Source organism: Sycon ciliatum, chromosome 1, assembly GCF_964019385.1.
Source record: "Sycon ciliatum chromosome 1, ocSycCili1.1, whole genome shotgun sequence".
In the NCBI taxonomy this organism is placed as follows: domain Eukaryota; kingdom Metazoa; phylum Porifera; class Calcarea; order Leucosolenida; family Sycettidae; genus Sycon; species Sycon ciliatum.
Genome location: NC_088643.1, coordinates 26738741 through 26759552, shown reverse-complemented (window position 1 = coordinate 26759552; position 20812 = coordinate 26738741). Strand labels below are relative to the sequence as shown.

The 20812-nt window shown below is 48.1% G+C and overlaps 1 protein-coding gene across 2 annotated transcripts in view; it reads right to left on the bottom strand.

The window, feature by feature from the left end:
• Positions 1–2070: 2070 nt before the first annotated feature.
• LOC135820913 (pneumococcal serine-rich repeat protein-like) overlaps positions 2071–20812 on the bottom strand; it is a 29943-nt gene continuing 11201 nt past the window's right edge. Inside the window, exons 8-22 of one of the 2 annotated variants that reach the window (XM_065333970.1) lie at positions 19962–20470; positions 15883–18610; positions 15015–15070; positions 13476–14292; positions 12544–12602; positions 12136–12190; positions 11216–11282; positions 8971–9045; positions 8396–8464; positions 7690–7732; positions 6880–6965; positions 5559–5607; positions 4486–4555; positions 4123–4163; positions 2071–2817 (exon numbers count right to left, since the gene is read on the bottom strand). In XM_065333970.1, the coding sequence (XP_065190042.1) occupies positions 2728–2817; positions 4123–4163; positions 4486–4555; positions 5559–5607; positions 6880–6965; positions 7690–7732; positions 8396–8464; positions 8971–9045; positions 11216–11282; positions 12136–12190; positions 12544–12602; positions 13476–14292; positions 15015–15070; positions 15883–18610; positions 19962–20470 (4814 nt within the window). In that variant the 3' untranslated portion in view covers positions 2071–2727. The remainder of the gene's footprint in view (positions 2818–4122; positions 4164–4485; positions 4556–5558; positions 5608–6879; positions 6966–7689; positions 7733–8395; positions 8465–8970; positions 9046–11215; positions 11283–12135; positions 12191–12543; positions 12603–13475; positions 14293–15014; positions 15071–15882; positions 18611–19961; positions 20471–20812) is intronic. The other variant, XM_065333978.1, reaches the window with a different exon arrangement.

Sequence of the window (20812 nt, the reverse complement as noted above, 5' to 3'; positions counted from 1 at the left end):
CTGGTGACCTCAAGCGGCATGCGCCATACTGCAGATTTCGAGTTTAGAGCCTCAGCGTGAGGAAGCCAGCGCTATCATTGCTACGGCAATGGGCGTTCAAGGTTCAATGTGTGTGTGTGTGTGTGTGTGTGTGTGTGTGTGTCGCAGAGAGCTTTCCTTGCGTTTTAGTCCCTGTGCTGACATTGTTGTGGCTGCTAGTGTGATCGTGTGCTTGTGTGTGAGAGCGTGCGCACACGCGTGCATGTGTGTGTGTGTGTGTGTGTGTGTGTGTGTGTGTGTGTGTGTGTGTGTGTGTGTGTGTGTGTGTGTGTGTGTGTGTGTGTGCGGTGCACTCCAAACTCTGGCCCCCTCCGGGGGTGACATTGCCCAATGGGCAGTCATGCTATAGTAGTAGTAGTAGTAGTGTGTGTGTGTGTGTGTGTGTGTGCGCGCGCGCGCAAGTGCATTTCTGTCTGTATGTGCATTTCAGTGTGCTTCTGCCTGCCACAGTGCCAGGTGACACCATGGTAGGTGACATATCATATCATCCATCATAGCTGTCTCTCACACACAAGCACACGATCACACTAGCAGCCACAACAATGTCAGCACAGGGACTAAACGCCAAAGGTAGGAACACAAATCGCAACCATTGGACACCACTGAACATGCAGATAACATGACTGCACTCAGCACTCAGCACTTTAGCTTCCTGCTCAGTGCTCACAAGATCCAGACAGGAATAATAGGGACTTCAAGGAAAGCTCTCTGCGACACACGCATAAAAGAGGTTCAGTGACTGTGACTTGTGAACAACGTGCAGTTTGATTACCATGGCGACACGATGGCAACTCAGAAACAGCAACAACTGTACGGTACTAGATCGTACTTCCTTGTTTTGTTATGCTGTATCTATGTTTCAGACGGTGGCGGTGCGATTTCGGAGCTGCTCACAAAGCAAACAGCCTGTACTGGTGTAAACGAATCCAATCTACTAGATAGACTCGTGTGGAGAACCAAGGAATAATATAGCGTAAAACGTAGCTCTTTGGTCCTCTTTTTCTTCTTATACATCTACTAGATCTTCAAGGTACTCTAACCCATATCTCCACATTGACTCGTCCCGTATTAAACAAACGAGTCACTGAACCTCTCTAGTCTCAACATATCAAGAGTATAATCTTGCACATAATGGCGTATCTACTACCTTTCTTCTCTCCTTTTTTGCCGCTTTGCAACAGATCAAAGTGGCGAGGGGAGCTAGTCATTGCTCTCTCTCTCTCTCTCTTTCTCTCTCTCTCTCTCCCCCCCCCCCCCCCCCCCTCGATGCTGACTTCTGGATCCAGCATAACATCACACAGACCCAGGGTATGTTGTCACTGTGCAGGTAATAATACTAGGACTATGCTTGAAAGTGCTAAAATTATCACTGCCAGCCCATGAAAACGTCGTCTTTTGTAGTGTTGGTCATGGAGCCCTAAGTGTGTAGATCTATGTGTAGGGCTCCCTGGGTCTGGATCTTGTTACTTGTATGCGGGATCCGTACACGTTTACATAAATATAAAGTCATTGGTTGGTTTTCCTTCACACTACTCAGTAGGGTGACACATCCGTCAGTACTAGTACTAGTACTAGTAGACGGGCCCTCCCAGTTGGGGACCCATTCCTTGCATGCGATGACACGAAGGGCCCACCCACCACATCCTATGGGTAGCATCAAGAGTACATGAAAACCTCTTGAGGTTATGGACTCTTGGTAGCATGGATTCGTTCTTTGTCGTTTTTTTCAATACGTCTGACGTCCATCACTTTCAAGCCCTAAACAGTGATTACACGGGTAATACTGACATGTGCAAGACCAGTTCATACATGTATTGTTGGCGAACTTGATAGCAGGTGGGTGTGCAGCATGTTTGGCATGCAACACGCCTTGAAGGGCTGTTTTAGCTGCAGTTAGACAAGTTTCAGGAGAGAGATGAGGTGGGTTGGCTCGGGCTTTGCAGCGCTATAGCTGCAGCAGGAGTATAAAAGAAAAGGAGAAATCGAAGCGGGGTACACGGCCACACTATGTTGCGTTAGTTTCAACTGTGATAAATCGTCACCTGCGTGGATCATTTTTCTTTCTTTTCAGAATTATTTTAAGTTTTTTAACACACAACAAAGGACGGCCCAGCCTGACAAAGACAAATGTCACACATCTACGTGTAAACAGATACACAGATGGCACAAACATTTAACAAAATCTATACTTAAATCTAATTCGTAGGCAGCGGCAGCAACACATGAGCAAGGACTATCTATGAATGCGTCACCATATCCACAGCAGGTTTGGGGGAGACAAATGGATGCATGGTAGGAAGTACACAGCAGGATAATCAGCAAAAAGCAGCCAGCACTGCAGCAGTCAAGCAAGAAGGACAATACTCCTAGCATAGAAACGAAAAGAAAAAACAGCTCTGACAACAACACTCCACTAGTGTGTGCTTGGGTGCGTGCACCCACACATACACACGCACACACAATCATACAAACACATAAACATACATGCGCGTGCACGGTCCTACACTTCCTTAGCCAAAACATAGCTAGACATTCTCGCTCGAATATATTGCAAAGCTAAGGATATGGCCACACATTGGCAACACACTTCCTGGAGATGAAAACAGCACTCCGAAATCTTCGGCAAGACTGAGCAGCTACGACTTCAAACTAAAGAGCACAATTGAAACAAAGTGCCACTTGGAGGAACTAGACAAGACGCTTCTTTTTCGCTGGAGGTGCGTCAGCATCACCTGAAAAGCGGCGACTGTGGCGGCCACCCCCAACATCATCATCCGACTGCAGAGACAACAATGACGACGACAGCAACCAAGTGCAAACAGGCAACACATGCAATACGTGTGTTATATGCTGCGAAAGAAAAAAAAACCCGGAAGCGCATAGGCTGAACAATAAATGTACACTGGTTGCACCCTTTTAAACCCTTACCCCACTGACACACACACACACAATTTGATGTCCGGCACGAAATCAGTTATTTTGACCCAACACTTTGGTCTTCTTCATTCAAAATAGACAATGCTGGGTCTTCTCGCCCGAAAACACCACATCTTCCCCAAACATTTCTTTTCATATTGCCCTTTCGCCAATTTGGATCGAAAACACTCCTGTGTAATTAAAAAAAGAAAAAAAGAGAGTCTAACCTACTGTAAATATACAAAATTTCGGCACTTCAAGATTTTTGACATTTCGGCGGCGATTTATTTTCGGCGTGGGGTAGAGGGCATGGTATAGTGCTAGAGCGACAGTGCAGATGCTGTGAAAAATTTCATCGGCGTTTTAATTTAGGCGTTTTGGGTCGGTGCCGAATATAGCCGAAATTAAATAGCTGCCGAAAATTTGTATATTTACAGTACTCGACTTGCCAGCACTGCCCAAGCACTGCCCTTGTACTCTATTTTCGATTGCAAAAAGTTCTAAAAACGGCTAACACAAGAATTTTACAAAGTCGCGACAGCTTGGACAAGCCACACTTTTTCCATCACTCCAAACGATCAAATTCGGTTGTCTGTGTGTCCAAAGGTTCACTAAAGTAACAATGACATGCAACATTATATACACACACACACACACACACACCTTTGACCTTTGACGCCCATCGCCGGAGGCGATGATAGCAATGCTACGGCAGAAGCCATAGCAACTTGTGCCGGGATTGCACCATTCAACAGCTTGCAAGGCTGAAGAATTGACCGTCACTATTCAGCCTGGTCTACACCATACAGCTATTTGAAGTGGTTTTTCTGGCCAGTGAATCCCTATTTTTGGTCTTTTCATTTTCATTTTTTTTTCTTTTTTCCCGCACACACATCACACCACATACTCCGGCATGCACTGGCTGTTGGTAACCACCCAGGAGAATGAAAGTAAAAGTCAGGAAGAGTCTGAGAAAGAGAAGAAAGACGTGTGTGACCATAATCGTCGGGAATCGAACCCGCAACCTATCGATTGGAAATCGCTGCACATACCACTGCACCATATGGGACACACACACACACACACACACACACACACACACACACACACACACACACACACACACACACACACACACACACACACACACACACACAAGTAACTTACACCAATATCGGTAGCTGGTGCATGGAGTCCAGTGCGTCGGGCTGCAAGCAACACGTCAAACCAAAACTACAGTTCGTTTCATTCTGTGGATAGATTTTCCCGTTAGCGGTCTATTGTTATTCAAATGCTTAGTAACCTTTTTTGGTCCCTGACGTCGCTACACGCTAACCAAGCCTGCTGGGTGTATGTGTCTTTCTTCCAGTCAGCCAGCCAGTCAGTCTCCCAGCCAGCCAGTCTCTGTCTGTCTGTCTGTCTGTCTGTCTGTCTGTCTCCCTGCTGTTGGAGAAGATGCAGTACACATACACGTATCAGTACTTTGCTCCCCTACAAAACAGAATGCATGTAACGCAGCAAGCTACTTACTGTCTCGAAGGACGCGCGGACCCTTCGATTCAGGAGGACCTTCCATCATTAGCTGTGTTGAAAGGAATGCCTTTAGAGCAGCACACATCACAAAACAGGCGACGCACACCCATCACATCAATAGGAGAAGTATTAGTCATAAAGCACTACTGTCAAACGAGAGACTTTCAGGGCGTAATATATCAGGATTTCCAAACTAAATACAGAATAGTTGAGTAGAGAGACACTATCGTCGGTATGTAATAATCTGATAAGCGTGTGGTAGTGAATTCAAATACAGAAAATCACAAGACTATTAAACGGTAAAATACTTTACAAAATAGTTTTGAGGTGGACAACCAACGTCTTACACATACAAGTACATGCCGACAAGGTTAGGACACGCACTTGGATAAGACGACCAGAATTACGAGTGCCAAATGCCCAAACCCGGTCAGAACAAACCTATTGGCCGAATGAGCTAAACAGCTGTCACCCTGCCATGCACATTCATACTTTCTGACATGTACATTCACACCTTCTGACATCTACATTCATACTTTCTGACGTGCACATTCATACTTTCCGACATGGACATCGCATCCTGTAAAGCCTATTTCCTTCGGAACTAAGGCGGTCAGGCTTGACTATCACCTCACATCACTCTATTCTCCAAGTGTGGGGTGTGTAGCTTTCTCAGGCTGCCAATCTTCCCGTTGCGCCATTCGCTACGACACGCACATGGCTTTTCTTCATTGCTCATACAGCAAAGCCCTGCTACAGCGCATCTCATCGGGAATGGGAAGAGTACTAAATACTCGGGGTTCTTTGCAAGCATGGCTGGTCTAACAAGCCTCAAACCCAGCTTATCTATGCATCATGTCAAACAGCTCAACTTCATATGTTTTCAGTAGATTTACAGGAGCATGCATCATTGCACATGCCTCCACTCCACTTTCCCATCACCAACGTAGCCAGGATAATTCCGTTAACAGAGTGAATCACCTGACAAGCATCAGGCGTGGCCTAACACTGGCCATGCATACTAACTACAACTTGTAGACCTTACAGCCCTAGCAAGCTAGAAAACCTACCTGGAAGATGTTCAAAAAGTCAGAACGCATCTCCCGAGCCATCTGAAACCTACGACAAAAAAGGGTTGAAAGCAAGAATAGATTAGCAGGACATATTGATATTAGCAAACAGTATAATTATTATACTCTCTTGAATTCGGGGGGGGGGGGGGCAGAGGAGAGAAGTCAACGACTAGCTAAAGACAAAAGCGACCAGCTGTCTCCCAAGGCTACGCATTTTTCGTGTTCTTTGGATCATAACTTCAGTTCTACTGGCTCAATCTTCACAATCTTGGGCTTCCTGGAAAGGTCTTTATGAGAGGAAAAGAGTGAGAACAACCACAGCAGTCAGGACACTGTATCTCTAGCGCTAGAGGGCAGCAATGGTATGAACAATGCTCCAAATGGGTCCAATTGCGTCCTGCTCCAGCCATTTTATTTCCCTCGGGGCACTGTTCCTGCACACTGTGTCACATCGCTAGCACAGAGATGTGCAACATCTACAGGTCAGGCAAGTTGGAGATGCTTCAAATAAGTAAGTAACGCGTCAACATCAGAGGACAATGGCAGCCTATGAAGATAATTCCGTTTCCAGAATCTTGGATCTGGTTTTCAACGTACTGTTTTGCCACTGCCAAGGAAAGACTGCTTACAACAAGCTCTGGAAAGATACGTGCACATTTCGGTGGCGTGCAGGAACTACTAAACGCCGCACTTGCGTGAAACGATTGAACTAGAACAGAGCGTGCTACGTGATGAGGAGATAAGAAAGGTTGCACTGCCTAAATAAAGCTGGGAGTTGATAATCAAAATCTAACCGCATGCAATCTGGAAAACGGGATACGTGGCCGATGTTTACCCACGCATTCTTCACTACTCCGGTTCTAAACAAGGAACTACTGCAGGAAGAGTACAGTCAGACCTCGCTTATCCGGTCCTCTTTTATCCGGATCCCTCGCCATCCAGAAGAAAATGGCTGGTTACAGATGTACAGCACACGTGATGCATCCAACAAAACCGGTGTTCGATTATCTGGTTCCCTCGCGTATCTGGATACTGTTGTGTAAAACGGATGTGTGGGATGTGTGGGGTGTGTGGGATGTGTGGGATGTGTGGGGTGTGTGGGATGTGTGGGATGTGTGGGATATGTGGGGTGTGTGGGATGTGTGGGATGTGTGGAATGTGTGGGATGTGTGGGGTGTGTGGGATGTGTGGGATGTGTGGTATGTGTGGTATGTGTGGGATGTGTGGGATGTGTGGGGTGTGTGGGATGTGTGGGATTAAGCGAGGTCTGACTGTACTAGAAGATCAGCAGCAAACACAAACGACAGGCTGAACTTACACGTCATGATCTTGCCGGTTATACACGAGCGCATTCTGGAACATAAGTAGCATGTCACGCTGAAAGTCAGCTGTCGTTCGAATAGTCTAAATAACAACACCACCAGAAAAGAGCACCGTAACATACCATGCAATAGGGTTGGTGCATGCTGGTTTTCTAAGCGGAAACAAGAAACTGACACAGTAATATTGAAAGAAACCATAGCATAACGTGTTGGAGGTAAGCTGGTTTTGAGCTGTTTCCCGGATGCAGCACGTTGCACTCCACACTGACCAAGGGCAAAACATGTATTTTCAAACCTACTCTACACTCAGCAATATCTACCGGTAAGTATCTCAATGGAATATTGTATGCTGGTGATATGCGCTCGTGATGTGTACTGGTGGTGGCAGTGGCGATGTGGTACAAGTGCTGGTGGTGGTTGTGGCGACCATTCGTCTTGCCCATCGTACTACCATCATGCACGTGTTGGTTGGTTTTTCTTTGTGTTCATCGCATCTTGGATAGTTTCAAATGTCGCTGAGTGGTTGGGTTAGTGAGTATGGTACTGCTGTAGTGTGCAAGGAACATGTATGGCAGAATAAATCATCAAGAATGAGAATCATCCCTTGAGTGACGATGACGACAGCCACCGATGATAGTCACAAGAAAACGTTCTGGCTAACTACTACAGGTATTAGACTTCACTGGAATGTGTTTGACAGCACAGCTCATCTTATTGATAGCTATGATTAATTGAGTATCTCCACCCCCACTTATTAGAATCATGTTTCCTATCAGGAGACAGGTGGCGAGCAGAACAAGACTTACATGATTCTCTATATTCTTCTTGACTGTTTGCAAGTCCATAGGCCTAAGCAACAAATAACCATACGCACAGGCACACACACCAACACCAACACCAACAAGAATGAGCATGCATACATAATCATCCAAAAAAAGCCAAGCCCAAGCACACACATGCACATGCACGCACACACTCTCACACAAAAAAATCATCAAAGGCGATGATTGCATGACCTACAACTCCTGGTCGGTCACATGATCAGGCACGTGAATGAGCGGTTTCTCAACACGGGTTGTCAACTTTTCACACCCATGTGCCTGGGTTCTTCCAAAATCATGGTGATCACAGTGAATCCCAGTGATATTTCAGTGAAATGATCTTGTTCTGAGTGTATCATGCTGAACGGGTAAGAAAACAAGGAAATGTAAGTATCAGGCATCGATTTTTACCCAAAATATCAGATTTTGCCGGCAATTTCCGCCTTTTCAATTCTTCGATATTTTGCCGGAAGAATCGCTGGCAGGATCTGTCTGGGTCTACCACACACACACACAGACTAAAATAAAGCGCTGTGGAACCTGGCTAGCGCCGGAAGCTACTAACGTAACGTCTTTTGCATAGTTTACGGGAATAAAGCGCCGTGGACCTTGGCTACGCCAGACACCACTGCGTCCTTTGCATACTAGTAGTTTAGGGAATAAAATACAGACGAGGAGCATCACAACACACCTGTGAACAACGCCGGCATAGCCTGGTGCCTCGTTTTCCGTCACAGAGTGGAGAAACAGATTGGCAAATCTTTAGAAAATGAAGACAAAAACGAGCATCAGAACCATCATAACCATCAGACAAAGCAACAACTACAGCTGTATACACACCCTCAAAAGCACAGTACATGAGCACATATGCATGTCCCAAAATTCATCAAATTCATTGGTTTGAGGGAAAGATGCAACCGGGAAAAGTCTGAAGAAAAAACTGACTGGCCACCACCATGACTGGAAACAGAGACCCTCGCTTATGGCCAGCCATGCTCTACCACTAAGCTATGGTGTACATGTAGAAGTCATCCAAGCAGCGACCGGCCAACATTTTCTTCAGACTTCGAAAACCCATCCCAAGAAGAAACAAAATGTATCTATAAAATGAACACAAGGCATACCCTGAACAAGGCATACCCGATAGCAAATTTATGGAAACAAAATATTGAGCAGCGTTCTGCCGAAGCAGATCAAGGATAAACCAGTGTGGTAAAAAACAGTGAATTGCAGTCCAGTGCGGGTAGTGGGTGTGTGCATGCTCACCTGTGCGAAGCAGCTTCCTTCCAGACCAACATGATAGACTTGCGCCAAGCACGTCGTGCTGATTCACTGTCGCCGCTGACCACAACGTGCACACACAGCCACAGGTACTGGCAGTGAGCAAGATACACATGTGTGTGTGTGTGTGTGTGTGTGTGTGTGTGTGTGTGTGTGTGTGTGTGTGTGTGTGTGTGCATGTGTGTGTGTGTGTGTGTGTGTGTGTGTGTGTGTGTGTGTGTGTGTGTGTGTGTGTGTGTGTGTGTGTGTGTGCATGTCTAGTGATGCTCCTCCTGTTGCCGAGGTCCCGGTACGTACAGCCTGCAAGCGTACTTTCAAGTCTACTGCTGGCCTCAAGTGCCATCGCTGTGGACCTCGCCCGAAGCTCCCTACAGTGACTGATCGCCAGCACTTTGAACATCATTCCCGAGTCTGTAATCAACGCCAGTTTCGGAGGCGACAGGACCTGGAGCACCATTTGAAGCACTACCTGCCTCTCCCCTAACCTCTTTGACAGTACTTCTTTTCAGGGAGCGGCGTGACCATTTCTGGCAGCTGTCAATAGTAGTACAGTCAACCTACCCTTATAACGATAACCTCTATAACGATATTACCCTTATAACGATATTTTTCTGCCAAACCAAATCACTCCATTGACTTGTGTATACAATGCATTACCTCTATAACAATATTGCTATAACGATATTACCCCTATAACGATATAAAATGGGCTGACCCATTGGCATTTTCCATTTTATAACAATATCTAGCAGGGAATATGTAGAGCCCACCATCCAGGTAGGGCAAGCTTCACTTGATAAGTCGCTGGGACAGGACAACATGCAATGGGGCACCAGTGGGCACCTTGCTGTGCACATAATGTGCATGTACGCCAGTTTTTTATGCTATGAAGAGTGTAAAAATGAACAAAATCCATGCATTATGACGTATGTGTATGAAATGAACCAGTTACCCCTATAACAATATTACCCTTATAACAATATTTCTTGGTGTGACGCAAATATCGTTATAAGGGTAGGTCGACTGTAGTAGTAATAGTAGCAAGAGTAGATAAACAAGAGTGTGCAACTCCAGCTATGGGGTCTGCGACGGCAGAACTTCACATCACGTGATGAACCCGTGCACTCTAGTGCATGATAGATACTGGGTTGTACGCAGCCCAGCTTTGGGTACAACTCTCTTGTGGTCACTTTGCACTGTTTGCCAGCATAACCTTTTGAACCATGTCACGTGATGTGAAGTTCTGCCGTCGCAGCACAGCATAGAGGTTGTGCAGGCAGTTGCACACTCTTGGGTTATGTACTCTTGATAGTAGTAGTAGTAGTGTGGTGTGGTGTGGTGTGTGTGTGTGTACCCCCCCCCCCCCCCTCCCTTGAAACTCCTCGAAACTCCACAACCTCATCCGATGGGAGAGGTGGATTAGTTCCGAAGAGTTTGGAATAGCTACGTCGAGATGGTCAATTGGATCGCGGACGTCATTATCGCCATGACAATTCCACTGAAAAACTCTAAAATGATAGAAACAGTTCTATTGGGACACTTCAACTACAGTTGAACATCGATTATCCGCACATCGACTATCCGACCATTCGATTATCCGTAACAGTTTTTTTGGGCGCACTGCCGTAGAGTACGCACTGTGCATGTAGTGAGCCATTCGAAAAATACGAAAATTTTGAAAAGTAAAAAGGTCGTGCGTCTAGTAATAACCACTGAAAGTGTGTGAGTGACAGTTTTTTCTTATCCGGAACATTTGCCTTATCTGAACACCGCCTGACAGTGGTCTGCCCAGAGGTGGTCGGACAATCGATGTTCAACTGTTGTCTCCTTTAAAATTTGTTCGAACACTTGATGAAGACAATTCGAACGTGCCCTTAGTGAGAAAGGTAAGTACACACCATGGTCACTTTGTACACAGCCACAGGAAATTAATGATGTAGATAAAGAATTATTTCGACACGCACTGGTCATGCATGGGAGTTGCACACTCTGCAGACCTGCACTCTGTCTCTAGGTCATACTCGCGCATGGGACGCAAACCAAAATTCTATGCTTGAGATGGCCTTGCCACCGATATGTCACATCACTAGTATTCACTTCATCTTGGTATAGGCCAGGTATCTTGGTATAGGCCAGGACTGAGCCAGATGAACTGGTACATCTTACAGTGAACACTAAATGCCAGAATGGCACACAACGTCTGGTTACAGTATAGTAGCTGTGTGCTCACCCATGACCAGTTGATGGAGTAGCAGGAGCACTGCTGTTTACCGACAGTATGAAGTCGTCTTCACTAGCTGCAGGACAGCACACACACAACGCCAGCAACGCCGCAAGAGAGGAGAGACCGCAGCATGAGCTCACTTGCTAAATGCAAAAACATAACAGTCACAGTCCTCCCCCAAACTCAAGCGAGATACAAATAATACAATACAGCAACCACTGACTAGAAGAACAAATGCAGTACACACCAAGCACATGACTTTAAAACAGTCAAACACTCACACATAGTGTCTTTGCTGCAAGAGTGACTTCAGATTCAACACATTTCTCGCGACGAACAAGTACAACTAAAGATGAACAGCCAAGACAGCGAGGACTAGATATATGGTATGAGGTGCTGTGATAAGGTGATGAAGTGATAAGGATGTGACAAATGTGTCAGGTAGGAGTTGGATGTCTGTAGAGAGTAGTAGCGCTAGGGAGAGAGAGGCGTGTCTGTATGTGTGAACATGTTAGCGCAGCACAGAATGGTGTGGAATTGGAGCCATACATGTGAAGCCAAAAGGTGAAGACGAATATTTGCTAAGTACGGTACAGCCAGCTAGCACACACACGCATACACCAAACGATATTGTGCCATTATGTGCAAGTGCAACATTGCAATCTATCACAACACGCACACACGCACACACACACACACACTTGTACTTGTTGCTCACTGCCAAAACTGGTCACGTGGGTCTCCCCGGGAGAGGGGAGAGAGACTCAAAAGGAATCTTGGAAAGATGACTCAACTGGCTATTGAACCGCCCAACGGCCGACACCCCCTGAAATCCCCACACCACACCACACGCCCATGCGTTCCAACCCGAATCCACACAAACCTCACTTTTATTTAAAGTGGACAGCCCTACGAAAAAACCTTACCAGCCACGGACTCCACATCGTCTTGCTGGGACATTGCAGGTTCTTCTTCCTCATCCTAAACAGGACAACAAAATGCCATACTAGTTCTATGTATGCCCGACAACACTCTGACTAACACATGCTACCAAGGAGGTTTTCTGCAGGGAACTCATACCGAACATCAAGTTCAAAGTTCAAAGTTAACGCAATACCACTCCGCTCTCTTTGATGTGGGGATGTTATTCCTCATTTCTCATACACCTAACCTGGCCAACACCGCTTCTGTATAGAAGTACTACGCTGGTCAAATTGGATACTTCGGGTCGCAACGGGTTAAACGAGCAATGAAACTCTGAACAGCCAACTTCGTGGTGTAGTCTTTCAGAAAGTATAAATCCAGTGTTACGATTTCTCTTGCACGCCACTTACTGAAGAGTGTCGTGATTCACGAAGGCTGTGACTGCGGCTGCGCACTGTCGCCGTACGAGCTGCAAGAACAACAACCAACACAGAGTGGTATGACAACAGGCACACACACACAGGCACACACACACACAGGCACACACACAGACACACACGCACAGGCACAGGCACACACACACGCACAGGCATACACACAGACACACAGACACACACAGGCACAAACACACACACACAGGCACACACACACACACAGGCACACACATGCACACACACAGGCACACACATGCACACACACACACACACAGGCACAAGGGCACAAGGGCACAAGGGCACACACACACACACACACACACACACACACACACACACACACACACACACACACACACACACACACACACACATATACACACACAGGCACACACACAGGCACACACACACAGGCACACATACACAGGCACACATACACAGGCACACACACACACACACACACACACACACACACACACACACACACACACACACACACACACACACACACACACACACACACACACACACACACACACACACACACACACACACACACACACACACACACACACACCGTACACCATAGATTGCTGATCACCCAAGGTTAGGCATAGCAATGAAAGTCACCGATCACTGGTACAGTATTTGGGCGGTGACAAGAGAAATCGACACAACTCATGATACAGGATAGGCCATCTTGCTTGCAGATACCAGGATGTACATGTAGCAAATAAGCAAGACTGTATACACTGGTGAATCCTGACCATGCTAGCTCAACTGTAGGTTAGACTAAACATTTGTTCTATCCTAGTCTGCTGCTGCATGCATGCTTGGCAGAGCACAACTGTGAACGATCTGTATTCTAGTCTGCTGCATACATGCATGCATGCTGTGAATGGTCTTACTGGAACGTCGACCCCGTCGGCGAGTGCCGGCCTCATCGCGTGATCCTGCTGCCGCTGCTGGCTCCGGGCTGCTGACTGATGACATCATACTCGCTACCTCCTCTCGGTCTTTGGCCACCTTCACAACTGGCAGAGGACTTGCAGCTGAAGCAGCTGCAGCAGAAGTTACATCGCCAATAGAACTAGCAGTAGAAGTAGTAGCAGTGGTGATCATGCCCGGGTCCACCGCAGCTCCGGCAGCAGAGACATCAGCAGAGTCGACCACAGCGACAGGTGTTGCGCTAGGTGATAGAGCAGGACTGGCTTCTTCAAGTGAGGTTGAGTCAGGGTCCACAGGCAGCGATTCATCCAACTTGGATGCAGGAGCCTCCCCAGACTCCTGTGATTCACGAATAGGAGAAAGAGCAGGAGATACGGATACTTTGGGTGACATCACTTGCACAGGTGTGGCTGCTTGCAATGTTGCATCTTGAGCAGCTTGTTCTGCATTCTCTGCCTGTGTGCCCGTGTCGACTGAGGGAGGTTGTTGCTCTACAGGTGCTTGCTCATCAGGCAGCCCTGCCGATCCAGATGAAGACTCCGACTCCAGCGGTAATCTGGCAGGCAAACCCGGTGATACCACATCAGCAATTATTGCCGCTGGTGCTGGGGCTGGTGCCGGGGCTGGTGCCGGTGCTTGTGCCATTTCTTCTGCTTCTTCTTCTTCCTGTTGTTGTTGTTGTTGTTGTTGTTGTTCTTCTTCTTCTGGTGCTGGTGTTGCTGCTAGCCCTGTTGCTAGTGGGGTATGTTGTACATCAGCAACTGGCAATTTCACACTCTGTACAACAAAGCAGAACAATTGCACAACACCACCACCGCGTCAAAGACTAATCACTACACATCATGCATGGCACACACAGTTCACATTCGTCTACTGCATTCGATTTCCCTCGATCACAAACGGCATCTAATGTCCACGCTTTCTACTTGAGCAAGGACTTTGAGGCTCGTACCAAAATGGACAGCACTGGGAAGTACTGCGTAGAAATCACATGGTAGTGTTATTAGAGTGAAACTTAGCCGAGCAGTGGCAACGAAAACCGAGTTGCTGATCAAATGAAATGTGCTCTCAAAGACCTCTCCTATCTTGCTTTCACTTGAAAACACTTGAAACCATGACAGGTGCAATGCAGTCCACAGTCAAACTGTGTCCGTTCGTCAATTGCAGCGTCAAAAGAGTCTTCCTCCAGGACAATGGAAATCATCAAACTTCAAAAGAAGGAGCTTGGAATAACCTTTGATTTCCCACATCGCGGTTGCTAGCTACACTAACAGATCAAAAAGCGACATTGGGACAAGAAAAGGCAGTGGCTGGTAGCATTAAGCAGGTAGTCGCTAGTGACAGGGTATTTTGAATGGGAGAGCATCCATGCCTGGCGAAGTGGTGGGTAGTGGCAGATTGGTCACTAGCCTTGCTCCTACAGGTTTCACTGTATATGCCCACATACAAAGCGGCACACACCAAAAACAGAAAATCTAGAAGCCTTTCCAAGTGCTCACCTTCGATTCTTCAGGGTCCTTGGACTCCTTGTGGTCAGCAACTACAAGCTCAATCTCTGTAACAGAGTGTGCAGCACCCATGGCAAAAAGTATATCAAGAACAATGAGTTGAACTCACTGTAAACCAGATCATATACAGTCAGCGAGGGCGAAAAGAAGGCACAAAACTGACAAGGAGTACTGACTCTACTGCGACAATCAACGGCCTGACACCTAACTCTAACACTTCTACGAGGCGCAAACCAACAACCTTCCCACTTGGAAGGCTCAGGTTACAAGAGCAATGAGGTTTGACAAGATACCAACACTCTTCTGGTAGCATCCAGCATGTGCGCGTCACGTTTTCCACTGACACACCAATTGTCTACATGTACATGCCACCCCCCCCCCCCCCCCCAATAAGAATAGAATCCATCTGCCTGGTCACCTTAAATTTTATGACAAAAAGGACAATCTTCATAGAAGTAAGCTGTACATGTATATACTCGGTAGTACTTTGTATTCTACTGGTTCCTGCTAGTGACGGCAACCGCTGATACAAGTCATAAGAAAATGTTCTGATTAAACCTAGAAACTTTGCTGCAATGTGCGCGCGCGCGCGCGCGCGTGTGTGTGTGTGTGTGTGTGTGTGCAAGAATGGCAAAACTCATAATTATTACTTCTAGTCTCGATTAATTGGTTGGGCTTCATTCCCACGATATACGACTTGACAGGGTTCGGCGAATTCTGCTCCTCAAGACGTATTACAGAACTCGTGGCTTTGGTTCGACAGACAGCTTGTGATGTCTTGCATTGCAAATGTTTCTAAATAGCAGACATCCTCGGTGTGTGCATGCACAAAAGCTGAGCCAGCACAGCTGCTACTTACTGGAATTGTGTGCAGGTGGTGGTGGGGACAGATGTGGCGATGTCGGCAACCGCGCACCCACAACAGGTGTCGTCATGCTTTCCGCTGGCACTGGAGCGGATGAAGCGCTTGCTGGAATAACTGCTGCTGCTGTCACTGTTGTTGCTGGTCCTGTGGCTACCGCTATTGATGATGCCTGTACGGCCACTGCTGGTGGCGTAAACACAACTGGTGGTGTAGCTCCCGGGGCTGGCAGTGGAGGAGTGTTTACTGGCGTGGCTGAAGGTGTAACTGCTGCTAGCTTGGCTGGAGCAGCAGGGGGTGCTGTTGAAAGTGCAGCTGCTGGCTGCTTAGCTGGAGCAACAAGAGGTGCTGTTGCAACTGAAGCTGGCATTGGCAGTGTTGAGGGAACATCTGCAATGACTGGTGGCTGCGGGAGGGCAGGCTTTGTTGCTGTTACTACTGTTGGCGCTGTGACATCAGGCTTGCCTGATACTGGACAGGCATCTGATACTCGGACAGGTTTTGGCACATCAGTAGACATAGACACACTACCAGCAACAAGAGCAAGAGCAAGAGCACCACCAGCAGTTGTAGTAGAAGCACCAGCAGCAGCAGCAGTAGTAGTAGCACCTCCACCAGCAGCAGCAGCAGCAGCAGCAGCAGTAGTAGTAGAAGAAGCACCACCAGCAGCAGTAGTAGTAGCACCTCCACCAGCAGCAGCAGCAGCAGCAGCAGCAGCAGTAGCAGCAGCAGTAGTAGTAGAAGAAGCACCACCAGCAGCAGTAGTAGTAGCACCTCCACCAGCAGCAGCAGCAGTAGCAGCAGTAGTAGTAGAAGAAGCACCACCAGCAGCAGTAGCAGCAGCAGCAGCAGCAGTAGAAGTTGGAATAGTATTAGTAACTGCACCGACCAGTGCCCGTCCCTGTGAAGGTGGTCTCACTGCTGTAGTAGCTACAGACACTGGAGCCACAGTCTCTGATGCATCTGGATTAGAAACTGCATCAGCCACAGATGCCTTTTGATTAGAAGCCGCTCCAGCCATTGATGTCTTTTGATCAGAAGCTGTTCCAGCCACTGATGCCTTTTGATTAGAAGCCGCTCCAGCCACTGGCACCTCTGGGTTAGAAGCTGCTCCAGCCATTGATGCCTCTGCATTAGAAGCTGCTCCAGCCATTGATGCCTCTGCATTAGAAGCTGCTCCAGCCATTGATGCCTCTGCACTAGAAGCTGCTCCAGCATGTGCTGCAGGTTTGGCAGTAGTTTGGTCTTCAGGGCTACTGACCACCGCCGGTTTTGCGAGAGCTTCCACAGATGCTGGTTGCACTGGAACTGTTTGGAGACGAGGTGATTTGGGAACAGATGCTACTGATGGAGCTGCTTTAGGTGTGCCCATAAGGGCACCGTCTTTCAACTTGTGGGGAACGGGGGCAATTTGCGTCGTTGCCCGAGCACTCGTAGCTGCTGCAGCAGTTGCTTGAAGCTTCACCGGAATCGATGTTGCGGGAGGGTTGAAGGCTTGGGCAAGCGAACGTGCGGCCGATACTGAACTTAGCGGTTTGGCCGCTGATGCTTTGGGTGATTGCAACTGTCCAGCACTTGGCAGACTCCTGCTTGGAAGCTCAGGGGACCTACTTGGAGTGCCAGTACCAGCAGTAACAACAACGGGTGATGTTTTTCCTGTCAGTAGACTAGGAGAGCGAGGTACAGTTGACACCGGTGATTTGGCAAAGGAGGATCTAACAGCGGCAGCGCAAGCAGGAGACGTTACAATCGAAACAGGAGACCGAGCTGTAATAGGCGAGCTAACGGCAACAACAGTTGGACTATTTGACGGCTTGCGTGCCATTATTGTTGCAGCAGTAGTGGCAACCGGCAGGGCTGAAGGCCGCGGGCTACTTGGACTAGGGAATTTGGGAGCAGTAGCAGCAACCATGGTGGTTGTACTAGTTTTGATGGCAGTAGGTTTATGTTGTTGCTGCTGCTGCTGTTGCTGCTGCTGCTGCAGAGATAGCGGATGGGACATTGCATTCGAACTAGTGAACTGTACTGGCGGTTTCTGGGATGGCGCTTCTGCGCAGGGTTGACGGTTTGGTGAAAGTGTAGACAAGTCCATTGGCTCTGGCCTTGGTGATGCAGCTTTGCTCGCTGGCGAGGACACAGCAGGATGGGATAAGAGATTGGGAGGCTCACTAAGCATCATCTTTGCATAAGTATGACCGCCGGTGACAAGGCATACACTCTCACCACGCTCGCGCGCCTGTGCAACAGTGATGTGCATGAGTTCATAGGGATCCTCCAGAGACGCAAGACTAACATTAACCGGTGTACCACCCGTGCTAGTTCCCTCTGCTGCCGCCGCAGCTGGTAACTGGCCACTTGCAAGCAGTGTAGAAGTGACCAGGGGCACTAATTGTGGAACGCGCGAAGCCGCACCACGCACCGGGCTGACGGCCCGGCTCCACTCGCCGGCATAGTACTCAGCACCAACGGGCGAGGAACGAGCTGAACGTCCTGGCTCTGGCGTGGCCGGGTGGCTGCCTGTCTCCGCAGCACCGTCACGCAGTGCCACAAACTGCAGATCCTTGCGCCTTGAGCCAGCTGGCAGGACGGATGGAGAAGATACAACACGAACAGATGCTGCTGCCGCTGCCCGTGTCATACCATGTGGTGGAGTGAAGGGTACGTCACCAGTGGCGGGTGTGCCGGCAGGTGAGGCAACAGGGCTTCCGACAACAGAGCCACGTGCCTGCGCAGAGAAACAACAACAACAGCACAACATAACAAGGAATCAATAGAACATTGCACGCAGACAGATACCGACACGGAAGGACGGACAAACACACAAGCACACACGCACCCACCCACCCACACACCATTGGACGCCTATCGCCGGAGGCGATGATAGCGATGCTACAGCAGGAGCCATAGCAACTTGTGCTGGGATTGCACCATTCAACAGCTTGCAAGGCTGAAGAATTGGCCGCCACTATTCAGCCTGGTCTACACCACACAGCTATGAAGTGACTTTTTCTGGCCAGTGAATCCCTACTTTTTGGTCCTTTTTTATTTATTTATTTTTTCCCGCACACACATCACACCACATACTCCGGCATGCACTGGCTGTTGGTAACCACCCAGGAGAATGAAAGAAAAGCCAGGAAGAGGCTGAGAAAGAGAAGAAAGACGTGCGTGACCATAATCGTCGGGAATCGAACCCGCAACCTATCGATTGGAAATCGCTGCACATACCACTGCACCATATGGGACACCCACACACACATACACATAGACACACACGCCATTTGACCATTTGACGACCATCGCCGGAGGCGCTGATAGCGATGCTACAGCAGAGAGAAGAAAGACATGTGTGACCACATCTTTCTTCTCTTTCTCAGACACACACACACACACACACACACACACACACACACACACACAGTGTCTGCTCTAGGATTGTAGGACAGCCGGGTACACGTGTACCTGGCGCAACCATTTCAACCGGGTCGGAGCCGGGTACACATGTACCTGGCGCTGTCTCACCAGCCGAGTCACATGCTTTAACTGGTTGGTTGGTTTATTTTAATTCGGACAATAAACGGAAACTATGCCCAATGATATAAAGGCGAATGGATAAGCCGCATTTAGAAAAGAGAGGACAGGAATTAGAAAATTACGAAAGAAGAAGAAGTATCTGATACATACACACCATGCCAGTCCTTTCAAAGTTCGAAAGTGTAAAGTACCGACCGGGTCACAGGTGACCCGGTACTATATTTTCAACCGGGTCCAAGCGCCGCCCAACCGGGTGGATTTCCCGGCTCACCCGGCGCTGGAGCAGACACTGACACACACCGTGCATTTACATATCCATCTCCCTTATACAAACACAGCACTGTAACATGTGGCGTGATGTCGTTGCATTCACTGGCATGAATAGCGAATAGACACGTGAGCATGACTTAACCCAGTGTTTCGTCCAAGGGCAACATCAACTGCACAACAAATTCTCTTCAATGACTTGAAAGGCACTGGCTTTGCACTATAGTAATGATGGTGCATGACAAGGAGACAATGGCCTGGACTCTAATACTTACAGACCCGCTACCATCAATCAGCATAGGTTCGTCAACGTCGGTCCCCCTCCGCGACACCATACGCCGGGGAGTAAGCGGGACGCTTGCAGTATGGCCAACAACTGCACCAGTTGCGAGTGGGGTGGCACTTGTGGGTGCGCAAGCACTGCCACTGTTCGTTGCCATAGCAGCAGCCGTAGTAGCAGTAGTCGCTGCAGCAGCAGCAACGGCAGCAGTGCTACTGGTAGTAGTAGAAGTGTTTAGGGCGGTGGGTGGTTTAAAGGGACTGTTGGTGGCATGTGACACAGTGGCAGGAGCTGGGCTTGGCTTGAAGGTGACCGTGGTGACAGGAGTGACTGTGGAGGTGCCAGGCCGCTTAGCCACGTGTGGCGTGACTACCACGGGTTTTACCTGCAGGTGAGGCGACGAATCCAGACGCAGCTTGGAGTCTGTGCTGGGGCTGGCCCCCGGTATAATACTGGGTGTCAGAGGTGTCCGTGGTGTTGCAGACGGACGGACTCGGCGCACAGCTGCACAACACAGAACACCACAATGCTACAATTTAAGTCTCACCTTACAGGCATCAATATTCACAATGACATACTTTGCAAAGTACAAGTAACACAAAGAAACAGAAATCAAGAACAATTGTACGTTCTTGGCGCCGCTGCTTTTCGTGCATTTTTGTGTTTAGTGCTCCTGCGGAATACAGAGTACATGCATCCAAGAAATTTCATTCCCAACAACTTTTAACACAGGTTAACAACAACAACAACAACAACAACAACAACAACAACAACAACAACAACAACAACAACAACAACAACAACAACAACAACAACAACAACAACAACACAGTTCTCTTATTGGCG